The sequence below is a fragment of the Lithobates pipiens genome, unplaced genomic scaffold (genome assembly GCF_037356315.1).
Source record: "Lithobates pipiens isolate NorthernLeopardFrog02 unplaced genomic scaffold, aLitPip1_a1.2 Scaffold_25, whole genome shotgun sequence".
Classification (NCBI taxonomy): Eukaryota; Metazoa; Chordata; class Amphibia; order Anura; family Ranidae; genus Lithobates; species Lithobates pipiens.
In genome coordinates, this window is record NW_027507787.1 from 175,596,758 (window position 1) to 175,612,068 (window position 15,311).

The following is a 15,311-nucleotide window of genomic DNA, read 5'->3' on the forward strand; positions in this document are numbered from 1 at the left end:
TTTGATTCATCTATGACCAGTCCTATTGTAGAACAGTTGATCTACTGATTTGACTGTTTGCAAACAAACTTGTTGGTAAAAACGTAGTTCCATCAGTGCTGCAATTTACTGGCCAGCTGACTCGCTGTCAGAATACAATGACGCAGCCGAGAGGAGAGTATGTTGACATTCACCTTGATTGTGTGGATGGAGGAGTTGGCCATTTTTTTTATTTTTTCCGCGCAACCTGCTGGCTGAATAAAAGAACTGAACCGTGTAAGGCGAGCTTTATACTTGCCTGCCCCTTTTTTGATGAGTGGCCACTGGATAACGAGCTTGATGCTACCCCTTCAGCACATGCATGCTAAATCTCGGTTTGCTAGGGAGGGGCCATGTAGCATCAGAACAAGAATTATCTGGGCTCTTGCATATGAATTAATTGAGATAATGTCTTGGATTGAGGAATTGTTCAGAAACCACATGCCATACAGCGAAGATCTCAGTGGCACAGGGATAGGTTATGGGTATTGAGAGGGTCCTGAAGGAAGGCTTGTGTGTGTGTGTGTGTGTGTGTGTGTGTGTGTGTGTGTGTGTGTGTGTATGTATATATAAATTTGTACTGTATAAAAAAAAGTAGTTATTCTTTAGGCCTATTGCTTGTTAACTGTACATGTACACAAGTTTGCATCGCTATTGAGCATAAATACTTGATGTGCTGCCAAAGGAAGATTAGTGATTATGCCTAACTTGTTCCCCTTGCCTCACCTGAAATCTGAGGTCAATATTCACTATGAAAGGAATAGAACCCAAGAATAGATCAGTTTAAATAACTTTGTTTCTTGCCAGGTAATAAGCTCACTCTTGAAGCAAGGCCAACACAGGATGGCATGGATGTCCGTGAAGAACTGCTAAAATTTCACTCTTCTAATTACTCATCGAACCTCATGTCTATTTGTGTGCTGGGCAGAGGTAAGAGTTTCCTTTCATACATGTTTTTTTCTTTTTGGGTTTCTATTGTCTGTATTTATTGCAATATGATCTTAAGTGCAATGTGATAAAAGCATAGGGTGTTTTTTTTTTTCCCCCCAATTTGATAATCTGGTCAACTGAAAGGGCCTAAGCGCGCAACATTAGTGTGGTAGGGGCGTGGCAGCGTTTGCAGTGACGTGCATTTATTCATAATTGCACATGTTGTCAGACTTACCTTTTGCGATTTCCCTCCTGCAGAGATGCAAGGTTTGCATGTTCCTTTGCTGCTGTAACCATCTTCTGCTGTTCTTTTTGAGCCAACATTTTCCTTCAATTTAACTTTTGCACGTGTGTGCTGGAGTTGTGGTGTTCAGGCACCTGACTTCTACTTTTGACTTGCAGATGCTGAATGTGTATATTGCACGTTTGCAGCTGACAGTGTAAAAAAGAAAAATGTTGAGAGGTTATATGGTATAGGCCTATAATAAGGCTTACCTGAAGCTACCCAGGATATCTCCTAAACCTGCACGATAGGCGATATCCCCCTTTATTTGCATGTACCAACATCATCGGCACATGCGCACTGAAGCAATGGCATGCATGTGCTGTTGCCTCAGTGAGGGCACCGTTACTGGCAGCTCGCGCGTGTGCGAGTGACGTCATCGCGCCTCTGGCCAATCACAGTGCTGGAGCTGTGATACCTGGAAGTGACCCCCGGGAGTGATTTAGCCTGCCGGTGCTGTATACGGGCACTGCAGCGAGGGCTTCGATCTCAGATGAGTATTACATAATGAGCTAGTATATCTCCTAAACCTGTATGGTTTAGGAGATATCCCCTGTATTTGCATATGCCAACGTCATTGGCACATGTGCACTAAAGCTCCTTCGTGCCATTGTATCAGCTGACGTGCCATTATCGACTGCTCCAGCCAATTACAGCGCCGGAGCCCGTGATACCCGGAAATAACTCCGTGAGACATGTCGCCGGTTTACAACCACTGTAATGACTTGGAGAGGATCTGCAAAGGAGTGGGACAAAATACATCCTGAGATGTGTGCAAACCTGTTGGCTAACTACAAGAAACCTGTGACCTCTGATTGCCAGCATGGGTTTGGTGAAGGGGTTAAATACTTATTTCACTCATTAAAATGCAAATCAATTTATAACTTTTTTTTTGTTTTTTTTTTTAAAAGCATTTTTCTGGTATGTATGTGTGTGTATATGTGTATGTATGTATATATATATATATATATATATATATATATATATATATATATATATATATATATATATATATATATATATATATATATATATATATATATATATATACATACATACATACATACATACATACATACATACATACATACATACATACATACATACATACATACATACATACATACATACATACACACATACACACATACACACATACACACATACACACACACACACACACACACACACACACACACACACACACACACACATATATACACATATATACACATATATACACATATATACACATATATACACATATATACACATATATACACATATATACACATATATACACATACATACACATATATACACATACATACACATACATACACATATATACACATACATACATATATACACATATATACATATATACACATATATACATATATACACATATACACATATATACATATATATACATATATACACATATATACATATATACACATATACATACATACATACATATATACACATATATACATACATACATATATACACATATATACATACATACATATATACACATACATACACACATACATACACACATATATATATATATATATATAATCTCCTGCTTCCTGGGCTCTGTATGTCAATTCTTCCTTTTGGATAATGCAAACGAAAACCCTGACGGGTTTTACTTTATTCCTCTAAATCACATACTAGCCCATTAAGTGGCACTTGCTGGCAAACAAAGCCCGCAATGTCCCCACTGGTGGAAGCATCCAGCTTTGCCCTTCTTCCTTCAGGGTGTCTGTGGACTCTGGCTTCATAACTGGCTGGAGCCTTGTGACATGTCACGCTTGGAGGGCCGTTTCTTCATTGTGCATGTGCCTATTACCTCGTTGGGACACTACAAGGTAAATATCTCCTAAATGGCGCACATTTTGGTGACATTTTCACATATTTGCACCAATTACTGTATCCAGATCGGTGCAACCTCAGTAAGCCTTCGAAACTGTACTCTGTACCATCATGCAGTGGGGACAGCCTCCAATGTTGCTCCATGCACTGAAACCTGCATGGGCATTCACCTTGACAGCTAGTGCAATACATGTAGTCAGCTGCAGGGTGCTATACATGTCTAGGGCCTTGGCCCATCCCTATAGAGCCCAGTCCCTGAAGACCCCTTGTGGGGGTATGCCCAGAAGAACATGTACACATACTTCTATCAAACGACCCCTGGACTCTTCCCAATAGGCCAAATCTTCTGTCTTTGGGCCCTGTATTCTGTCCTGCTTGTCAGTCTCTGGCTTTAATGGCATGGCTAGATGTAGGGGTCTTTGAGTCTTGTTCAGCCTCAGATGATGCACAGGGATGAAACAAATCTCCCTATATATGATGTAGATATATAGATAGTCTAAAGCTTTAAATATCCCTGCTGTGTTACAGATTCTCTTCCTGGTCAGTACTGGGAGTGGATTATTGGTGTACAGCCAAGACAGCTGACTGGAGAAAAGGCTGCGGCACACACCCCCTTTCCACATTGGCGAAGGAAGGAATGTGCTTTGAAGAGAGATAAGAAAACACTGCAGATATACCTGCTCAGCTCAAATTTCATGAATCGGGTTTCATCCACTTTAAGTGATCTGAAAGTACAGGTTTTGCCTTATCCATTCTTTCAAGAGCTTTGGCTTCGCTCTTCCTTTAAAAAAAAAAAATAATAATAAACTTTGGTTATATTGCGTATATCCTCCGTTCCTTGGGATCTCAACTTATTTCCCACTGCCCTGCAGAAACCACTCTTTGAACCCACCAGTGATAGTCCCTTAGATGGCCTTTCCTGCAAAGCAGCCTTTTTCACATCTGTCAGATGTGTCCCTGAGATGATGGCTGTCCCATGTAAAGAGTTTTTCACAAAACTAAGGTTGTCTTACACCTAAGACTTTCCTTCCTTCCTAAGGTGGTATCAGTCTTCCACCTTAATAAGGACATAGTCCTACCATCCTTATGGTCTGCTACAAAGGAAGTCTGCCATTGCCTAGACATGGAGCCATTAGAGTCTACTTCAAAGCTACAGCTTTGATGAGACTGATGGATTCCACATTTGTCGCAATAGACACCCTGCATCCAATTCATCAATTGCAAGGTAGATAATAAATCCAATGACACTCTTCGGAACCTCCTCTTACACTATTATGTACCCATTCCACCAGATTGTTGAAATTTCCTGGGCATTTCAAAATCTGGCTGTTTAAGGCTGCAATCTGGTTCTCTGTTCTTACTGTTTCACCAGGTGGATGTCCAATCATCTGCTGATGCATAATGTGAGTTAATCAGGATACTAAACCAATGAAAAAACACACTCTTTGAAGACAAGCTTAATGATGATGGTGGCTTTTCTGCACATAGCAGTAGTTGTTCTCTTGGCATCTGGTACTGTCCCAAAAGACACATGATACCAAATAGCATTAGGCTTTTTATACCGTGTTGTGTACATGTTTTTGTTGCTGGGACACATCCACTTGAAGTGAAAGTGTTCAGTTTTTATCCAGTTCATCAGTGTAACTCCAGCCAAAATAATGGCCAAAAAAATAATGAAGTATAGCCTCCATATAATAACTATTCATATAGAAAGTACCATCATCCAGTAAAGTACCATCCTCCAGCCAAAATAACTATTTTTAAGTTTTTTGAATAGCATAGGGAATAGTTAACATCCCTGTAATGTTTGTTTTTGCTTTGTGGGCCCCTGTTCAGAAGATTTCACCTCACTTTCTGTCCCAATGACAATTGGCTTTTGAAAATTTTGGATTGTTGTGCAAACAAGCCTAGGTGATGAAGCATCAGTGGAGGTACCTTTTTTTCCTATAACAACTCTTGTGCCATGTACACATGATCGGAATTTCGGCCAACAAAAGACAGAGGAGAGCTTTTCATCGGAAAATGCGACCGTGTGTATGCTCCATCGGAATTTAGCTGGCCAAATTCCTGCCAGCAAAAATTTGATGGCATGTTCTCAATTTTCCTGATGGGGAAAAAGTTTCTATTGGAAATTCCAATCATGTGTATTATGCAATTGTGATGCGCAAAAACTCACGCATGTACCCCAGGATGTCATTGTCAAATTCCACCAGTTCACTGACAAAGCAAAAATATGGAGTTATCTAAGAGGAAGGCCTTCACTTCAATACGAACAAGTGGCACTCCAGGTGTTCGCAGATTTATCAGCAGGGACATTGGCACGGAGAAGGCAATTTAAACCCTTATTGGAACAATTAAGGGGATCTAATATCAAATATAGCTGGGGTTTCCCGGCTGCCCTAATTGTTCATAGAGAAGGAAGGACGGCGAGACTAAAATTTATGGAAGAGATACAGGACTTCTGCAAAGAATTTGGGATTCCGGCCCCAAACCTCCCAGCAGGACAAGACCGAGAAGGAACGGCCAGTGAAGAAGGAAGATGGCAGAGTGGAATGAAGAGTGATTAAAACTGGGGGGAGGGCGAGGGGGGGGGGATTGGATGGGTGCGGGAAGGGGGGGGTGAAGGAATTTACCAGAATGTGGTTCGAATGGGGTGGGTGCCGCTCCTGCCTCCCCCCCCCCCCCGCACCTATTGGAGCTTCACCCCAAGGGATGAGGTACGCGGCTAGGACGGGGATGCATCCTGGTCGGTGGTACAGAGGCCGAGGTACGGCCAGTCTACAACCTCGGGAATATGGACTTCCACCCAGGGACCGATTTAAGCCTAGATGGCAACAGAAGGTACTTTTTATAAAATATGTCTACAGTTAACTTCCTGAAGTAACGTCAGAGGCCTGCATATTTCAGCTTAACGGTATAAAGTCTTGAAAGAGATTGAGCAGTATGATGCAGGGATTGTTTTTTTTTTTTTTACAGGAAACCCATATATCACATGAAGGCAAGGTTAGATTATATTCCCCACGATACCCCCAGTGGTACTATGGCAATTAAATGTCAAGTAATTCAAAGGGGGTGGCTATAGGTGTGGTAAGGGAGGTATGCTTTTCCCTGGAGGACAGGTTATGGGGCCCGAAAGGAAGGTTCTTATTCCTAAAGGGAAAGTTATGGGGAGTCAAGTATACTCTAGTCAATATATACTGCCCTAATAGAGGCCCAACGATTTTTCTGAAGGAAACTTGAAAAATTATGGGAGTTTGAGTGGGATGGTGATTGTGGCTGGTGACCTGAACTTCTGTATGAATCCAGAATTGGATAGACGTTGCATGCACAGGGGATAGGAAACATACAGTTAAAGCGGAGGTCCACCCTAAAATGGACCTCCGCTCATCGGAATCCCCCCCCCTCTGGCGCCACAATCGGCACCTTTCAGGGGGGAGGGGGGTGCAGTTACCTGGATAATCCAGGTAACTGCACCCACTTCTGGGCTAGCTCTCTGCGGAACGGGGCGTACGTTACGCCCCGTTCCGCAAGCGCCCGCCCCCTTCAGCAAGTGCCCCGCTGCCTGCTGGGAAACACACAGCTCCCAGAGGCAGCGGGGACCGTCCGGATTGCGCGGCTCGCGCATGCGCAGTAGGGAACCGGGAAATGAAGCCGAAAGGCTCCATTTCCTGATTCCCATACCCAAGATGGCGGCGGGACCCGGCAGCCGAGCGAGCGATCGGCTTCGGGTGCCGACATCGCGGGCGCGCTGGACAGGTAAGTGTCACTATTTAAAAGTCAGCAGCTGCAGTATTTGTAGCTGCTGGCTTTAAAAAAAAAAAAAAAAAAAAAAACGCGGAGTCCCGGTGGACTCCCGCTTTAAGAGCAATTAACCACTACAATACAGGGCACTTTCGCCCCCTTCCTTCCCAGCCCAATTTTCAGCTTACATCGCTCTAGCGCTTTCAGTGACAATTGCGCGGTCATGCTACACTGTACCCAAATGAAATTTTTATCATTTTGTTCGCACAAATAGAGCTTTATTTTGGTGGTATTTATTCACGACTCCGTTTTTTATTTTTTGCGATATAAGCGCAAAAAAGCGGAAATTTGGAAAAAAAACAATATTTTCTTTTTTCTATTTTAAAATAAATTTTAAAAGAAATCCAATAAAATCCAATTTTGTCATAAATTTAAGCCAAAATGTATTCTGCTACATGTTTTTGGTAAAAAAAATTCCGTTAAGTGTATAATAATTGGTTTGTGTGATCACGGACATATGTACGCAAATGATCATGTACATATGTGTGCAGGTGATCACGTACATATGTGTGCACATAATCATTGGGACAAGTGATTTTAGTGGGACATATGTGGGGGACATGTTTTTATTATTAGGGACATGTTTTTTTTTTTTTGGGGACATGTATGTTTTGGGGACATGTGTGTTATGGGGACATATGTGGGGACTGTGTTTGTACTGTGTGGTGTGTTGTGTGGTGACACTAGACTGAAGATCAGGTGAGTAAAAAGCTGTAAAAAACAGCTCATACTCACTGATCATCAGCCAGCTGCAGCAATCTGCTCTCCTCTCCTCAGCGATGACTTCTGTGTGAGGAGAGGAGGAGCCGATTGCCTAGCAACCGGCTGTTTGTTTACATCACATGACGGCCGTGATTGGACACGGCCGTCATGTGATCAGGAGGGCCAATCACAGAGCCCTCCTGCCGATCTGAGATGCGCCGTGTCCCGGTGACACGGGCGCATCGGGATCGAGCCGCTGCGCGGGCACGCGCGCGATCCCGCTCCTCCTGATGGACGTTCCTGAACGTCCTATCAGGAGTAGACGGCTCCCACCCGGCCGTATATGTGCATTGGCCGGGTGGGAAGTGGTTAAACACCAGCTGTATCAGTGCCAGCTGGTTGATGTGTGGAGAATACAACCTCTGAAGATACTGGACTTCACGTTTTTTTTTTTTCTCCCCTGTGTATGCGACATACACAAGGATTGATTTTTGGTTAATGGAACACAGGGTATTAGATTATGTGATATCTAAAAATATAGAAATAAGATCAGTGTCAGATCATGCTCCAATGACTATGAAACTTAGAATCCCTGGTCTGCAGAAACCACTATTCTCTTGGAAATTGTATAAGGCTTTACTAGATGAAGAGGGTGAAGAAATAATAAGAAAAGAATTGGAGCTCTTTTTTTCTCACCAATGAAAAGGGTGAGACAGCAGAGAATATCATTTTGGGGGGCCCATAAGGTCTATGTTGGAGGAATGTATATCTCACTAGGGGCAAGGAGAAAGAAAGAAATAACAAGAGAAGAGCACTAACCGAGGAAATCTATAGATTAGAACAATCCCATAAAAAAGAGAAAAGTAAGAAAAGTGAACAGGACTTTGGTCTACAGCAAGAATTAATAATTAGAAGAGAGGAGTTAAAGGAACCAATGGAGTAAGAAATAAGGATAACGTTTAACAGGATAGCAAAAGAGATACTTATGGTAAAATAGTAAATGTCTGTCTAATATTTTATGGATCTTTTTTTCCTTAATATCCTAAACAAGAAAGGGGAGCTGGTATATAATACCAAGGATATGTTAGGAGTGTTCAGGGAGTTCTATAAGCAGTTATACTCCATTGAACGCAGACAGAACAGTAAGAGACCAATAGAAAAGGAAAAATTTAAGGAATATATAGGTGTCCGTTTAGTAAACTGTGATAAGCTGAGATCAGGATGATCTCTGCTTATCTCCGAGCATTGCAGGTTTAATATACCGAGATGAGTGCTGGAGAACTATTTTTTTCTCTTCTCATCTCAGAACACAGAACGGCTGCATTGACTGCAACAGAAACGGCATGTTTAGTAAACAGAGATGCCACTTTATCTCTGTGCTTCTCTTTCAAGTTCTCCTTTCTGGCTTCTCCAGCCCAGAGGTGGAGATATCAGGAGATCTCTGCCAGAGAATAGCTTCTTCCTTCTCCCGTGGCCAAAAATTAAAGTAAAAACTTTCTTAACTGCAGTGAAAAATACACCAACAGCAGGTTACAAATACATTAACTATACAATTACACACAGATTATATATATATATATATATACACACACATATATTATATACATATATTTATATGTGTATGTGTGTATGTATATGTGTATATATATATATATATATATATATATATCTATATATATATATATATCTGTGTGTGTATATATTTATATTTGTGTGTGTGTGTATGTATGTATATGTATATGTATATGTATATGTATATATATATATATATATATATATATAGATAGATAGATAGATAGATAGATTTTCAAAAAACTCACGGAACGGATCGTTCCTGGGATCAGAGTCACAGATTGGATCATTTTTCGGATCAGCAAATAATAATTGGCTGAGCATGGCTGGGTATTGGCAGAGTATTGGCACGTTATTGGCAGGGCATTGCAGAGTATTGGCATGGTATAGCACTATTGGCAGGGTATGGCAGACTATTGGCACGGTATTGGCAGGGAATTGCAGAGTATTGGCACGGTATTGGCAGGGAATTGCAGAGTATTGGCACGGTATTGGCAGGGAATTGCAGAGTATTGGCAGAGTATGGAGGGATGACTGTGACTGCAATTGTTACAGAGCAGCGCTGTGGACACTACAGATCCAGCCCACAGCGCTGCTTCTATCCGATCTCTCCCCTCCACTACAGAAGGGAGAGAGGAACCGACATTTGTTTACAAGTGATCGCTCCATCATTTCACAGAGTGATCAAATCGTAGACTGCTGATGGGTGCACCAAGATAGCTGCCGCTCCAGAGCTAGGCCGAAGCCGCGACCTTTCCTAAGGCCGAGACCGCGGATCGCTGTGTGTGCCGATCCGAACAGGGTGACCCATTCGGATCAGTGACGATCTGTTGCACCCCTAATAAATAAATATATATATATATATATATATATATATATATATATATATATTCACTCACTCACTCACACACTCACACAGATATATAGGCATATATATAAAGGCAGTGTTGTGGCTACAGAAGTACAACTGATGCTGTAATTTTGACAGCTGCGCAGATGATGCATCGCTGATAACACAAGGTGGCTGTAAAATTCAGAGCATCAGATGAGTCCAGTACACAATGCGTTTGCATAAGTGTATATGTTAATACGCCTGTGTGAAAAACGCCATATATACTTTACACACACACACACACACACACACACACACACACACACACACACACACACACACACACACACACACACACACACACACACACACACACACACACACACACACACACACACACACACATATATATATATATATATATATATATATATATATATATATATATATATATAAATATTTTAATTTAATATTTTTATTGTTATGCTTTTTTAAAATTACTTTGAACTATTTAATATATATATTTATTGTTTTTATACGAATGGTGCATATCTGCATGACAAATAGGGTACTATCATTTCAGAATACACCATTCGCATAAATATGCACATATGTTATGTATTAATTAGAATGTTTTACAGTTATGGGGTGTCTGTTTATTGGTTAGGGGGATTATATCTTTATTATTAACTTAATATGTGCAGTGTATGTAGAGTGCTTCGTATTTCACTTTGGGATTCTGATACTGAAATCTCCTGAGCTATCGTGAGATTACAGAAACAGAAGCCGTTCAGGGTTCTCAGAGCGTTTGTAGATCACTTCTATTCTCAGTGGGAGAAGTGGTCTACATGATATATTAAACTGCCACATGGGTGAGAACAAATATCTCAGAGAAGAGCAGAGAACTCGAGAGATGTAAAATATCAAAATATACTAAACGGACACCATAGTTAGCCCAGGAGTTAGAAAACCCAATAACAGTACAAGAAGTAGATCAGGTAATAGAGTCTGCGGGAGGGAAAAGCCCTGGGACGGATGGCTCGACTATGGAATATTTAAAAAAAATTTAGAGAAATATTAGCCCCAAAACTCTGTGCATATTTTTTTTTTTTGCAAATATAAACTATTCATTTTTTAGAGATGCCCCACATGGGCGTTAACAAAACATGTACACAAAAGGGGGGAGGGAGGAGACAGTAACACATAAAAATGGGGGGCATAAACATATGCATATTACAGATATAACATACACATTTCAGATATGTCAATGCATTACTGAAGAAGAGAAAAAAAAAAGGGGGGGGGGGGGTTAGGTCTGGTTGAGTCTGGACAGCCCTGGTTGTGGCGCTTGCCGAACTAATGGCCTCAGCGAAGGGTTCTAAGGGAGGTACCCTCCGTCGAGAAGATGAACTGGTGCCACAGCGCCCAGGTCTTTGTAAATTGTTCGTGTTGTTGTCTCGCAGTGAGCACCAGGTCTTCCAGTTTACTGACTTCTTCTACTTTCTTAATCCAGGATGCCACCGACGGAGGGGTTTGGCTTTTCCACTGAAGGGGGATACAGGATTTAGCGGCGTTTACCAGGTGGCATACAACCGATTTTTTTTTTTTATATCGTTTAATGGACATTGTGTTAACGTGTAGGAGAAAAAAGGCCGGGTCGTCCGGAATAACGTATTCCGTGAACTTCTGAATAATGGTCCTGACTGTAGACCAGAAATAGGATAACTTCGAACATGACCAAAATACATGCAACAAAGTGCCCCTTTCCTTCCGACATCTCCAGCAAAGCGCCGAGGTGTGCGGGTAGTAGGTATGTAGAGTTTGGGGGGTGAGGTACCACCGTGTCAAGAGCTTGTAGTTAGTTTCCTGTACTTTCGTACAAATAGAGGATTTCAGGGCAAGTGTCACAATACGTTGTGTCTGGTTCGAAGTAAACGTACAGTTCAGTTCCCTTTCCCATTTTTTCAGAAAGGCCAGGTGTGCGTCGTCTCGGGGGGCGACAAGAAGGATATACATTATGGACAACGTTCGCGGGAGTGTGCCCTGTTCGGAGCAGTAGCCCTCAAAGGGAGTCGGGTTCAGCAAACCCTTGTGGGGAGGGTAAAGAGGCAAGGAAATGTCTTAGTTGGATGGCGGTCCAGAAAGGTAATTTGAAAGGGCCCGTGGTATTACTCAATATCTCTATGGAAGGCCATGAGTCTCCAGTCCGGAAGTGTCGTGCCTGTGTGCAAATTATAGCCGTCATAGCGTTCCCAATGCGGGGGTCTAGTCCCGGAGGGAATAGTGGGTTCCCTATAATAGGGTACAGCGGTGAATTGGGCTGGGACAATGAGTATGTAGTACAGGATTGTGATCCCACTCTAAGTGTTGTTCCTATCAGAGGGTGCGTCCTCGCTCCCTTTGCAAGATGGGAATAGCACCAGACAGCCCCTTGCAGAGGAACTTGTATTTGGGCTTGCTCTAGCTGTGTCCACAGCTTCAGCTCCCGATGCCTGCCCCAATCTATAATCCTACCAAGGTGTACAGCCTGGTAGTATTTCCGCATATCCGGGACAGCCAGTCCCCCATAAATCTTGGGTAGGGAAAGCAGGGTTCGGGATAATCTCGGTCTTCTTTTCGCCCATATAAAGTTAGTGAATTGACTGTGCACCTGTCTGAAAAAGGATGTGGGGATTGCAATTGGTAGGGCCTGCAGTAAGTATAGGAATTTGGGCAGAATGCACATCTTAATAAGATTGCACCTGCCAAACCATGAATGTAGGCCTTTAGTCCAGGAGTCAAGTAAGGCTCGAGTTCGGGCCAATAATGGCGGGAAGTTCATTTTAAAAGTGTGTAGATTTGCTGGGACAGAGGTACCCAGATATGTCAAAGCTACGGACGTCCATTTAAAGTGGAAACTAGAGCGTAGAGCCCGCAGCACTGTTTGCGGGATCCCCACACTCATGGCCTCTGACTTATTATAGTTAATTTTGAGATTAGATACCTGCCCATACTCCTCAAACTCCGGTAGAAGGTTTGGGAGGGAGATTACCGGATTTGAAAGGGAAAACAACATGTCATCTGCATAGGCAGAGACTTTATACTGGGTATCTCCTACCACCAGGCCCTGGATGTCTGGATTATTCCGAACTTTACACAGAAAAGGCTCCAAGGAAAGAGCAAAGAGCAAGGGGGAAAGCGGGCAGCCCTGCCTAGTCCCATTCCTGATAGGGAGGGGGTCTGAGAGAATCCCATTTACTTTGACCTGAGCTGTAGGAGTAGTATAGATCTGAGCAATCCATCTGAGCATTGTGTCCCCTAATCCTATATGGCGTAAAACCGTGAACATATATTCCCAATTAACCCTGTCGAAGGCTTTTTCAGCATCAGTGTTTAGAAAAATTGAGGGTGTACTAGTTTTTGTAGCTACATGGATTAAGTTTAGCACCTTAATCGTGCTATCCCTAGCTTCTCTGGTAGGGATGAAGCCCACCTGATCCAAGTGGACTAGAGACTGTAAGTTACGGGCTAATCGGGTCGCTAAAATTTTGGTGAACAACTTAAGATCCGTGTTGAGATGCTATATCGGTCTGTAGCTGCTGCAAGCTAAAGGGTCTTTGCCCTCGTTGGGGATGACCGTTATATATGCCCTCATAGTATCGTTAGAAAAGGTCGCTGTGTTCCCTATATCATTAAAAAAGGATACCATCTGGGGGCAGAGGGAAGGGAAGAATGTTCTATAATATTGGAGGGTAAAGCCATCAGGCCCAGGAGCTTTCCCCGGTTTAGTCAAGTTGAGTGCCATTTCCAGTTCTTCAGGGGTTATAGGGGCCTCCAATTCTGCTACAATTTCAGGGGACAATGTAGGCCAGTGATGGCGAACCTCGGCACCCCAGATGTTTTGGAACTACATTTCCCATGATGCTCAGCTATACTGCAGAGTGCCAGAGCATCATGGGAAATGTAGTTCCAAAACATCTGGGCTGCCAAGGTTCGCCATCACTGATGTAGGCATCCGACTAGCCGTCAGGTAAGTTTCTATCCGTGATTGCATTCCCGATGGTGTCTGCAAGTTGTATAAGGTTCTATAATAGTCTTGAAATGTGTTTGCTATTTGGTGTGGCAAGCTAACCTTCACATTCGTCTCTGTCTTAATATGGGTGACGTACGTCTGCTTCTTAACCTCCTTGACTGCCCTTGCCAGAATGCGCCCGCATTTGTCTCCTGATTCGTAGGCTATAAGCCTACACCGTTGCATTGCGGCTTTAGCTTTATAACCGAGTATAGCATTAATCCGGCTCCGAAGGGAGGACAATTCAGCCTCCACCAGTGGGTCAAGGGAGTGTTTATGTTGTAGCTCCAGAGTACGAAGACTGGACAGGAGCGAGTCTAGCTGTTGCCCTGTTTCTCTCTTTATGCGTGCACCATGTTTGATAAAGATACCCCTGACGACCGCTTTATGTGCCTCCCACACCGCCCCCGGGGGGCTGTCGGCTGTCGTGTTAGTTTGGAAATAGAAAGTTAATTCTCTGGCCACTTCCTCCATGACACCCGAGTTCTGCAAAAGGCTCTCATTTAGGCGCCAAAACCTCATCCGTCGAGAGGGGTTTGTAGACAGAGCGTAGGTCAAAGAGATCGGGGCATGATCCGACCACGTCCTCAGACCTATAGCAGAGTCCGTGACCGCGTGTAGTTGACTATGAGTTATCAGGAAGTAATCTATTCTTGAATACACTTTGTGGGGAGGGGAATAGAACGTGTAATCCCGTTCATTTGGGTGCTGAAGGCGCCACACATCGATTAACTGTGTATCGTGGAGATGTTTAGTTATACGTTTACGCATTCTCAATGTCATGGAGGAAGCCCCCGAGGAGGTGTCCACAGTAGGGGCTAAGGGTACATTCCAGTCTCCTCCCAAGATCAGCTGACCCTCCTGAAAAGTAAGCAGTTTAGAGAGAGTGTTTTGCATAAAGAGATCCTGTCCTTCGTTGGGGGCGTATATGGTCGCTAGCGTCAGTTGCGTTTCTCCAATAAGCCCTTTAAGGAAGACATACCGCCCCTCTGGATCCACGAGAGAATCGCAATGATTCCAGGGTATCCTGCTGGAGAGGAGAATGGAGGCTCCTCGGGATTTAGTCTTATTGGTAGAGTGGTATGCCAGGGGGAAGAATCGGTTTTTGAGGACTGGTAAACGGTCCTCTTTGAAACGAGTTTCCTGGATGAAGGCTATATCTACCCGGGCTCGTTTCAGGTCCTTCAGAAGCATACGCCTTTTCTCTGGGGAGTTAAGACCCTTCGCGTTTAAAGAGT

The 15,311-nt window shown here is 43.0% G+C and overlaps 1 protein-coding gene across 5 annotated transcripts in view; it reads left to right on the plus strand.

Moving 5' to 3' along the window:
* The window catches only part of IDE (insulin degrading enzyme), a 202,357-nt gene that overhangs the window by 49,231 nt on the left and 137,815 nt on the right, over positions 1-15,311 (plus strand). For all 5 annotated transcript variants that reach the window (XM_077455220.1, XM_077455217.1, XM_077455218.1 and 2 more), the window contains exon 5: positions 826-948. In XM_077455220.1, the coding sequence (XP_077311346.1) occupies positions 826-948 (123 nt within the window). The remainder of the gene's footprint in view (positions 1-825; positions 949-15,311) is intronic.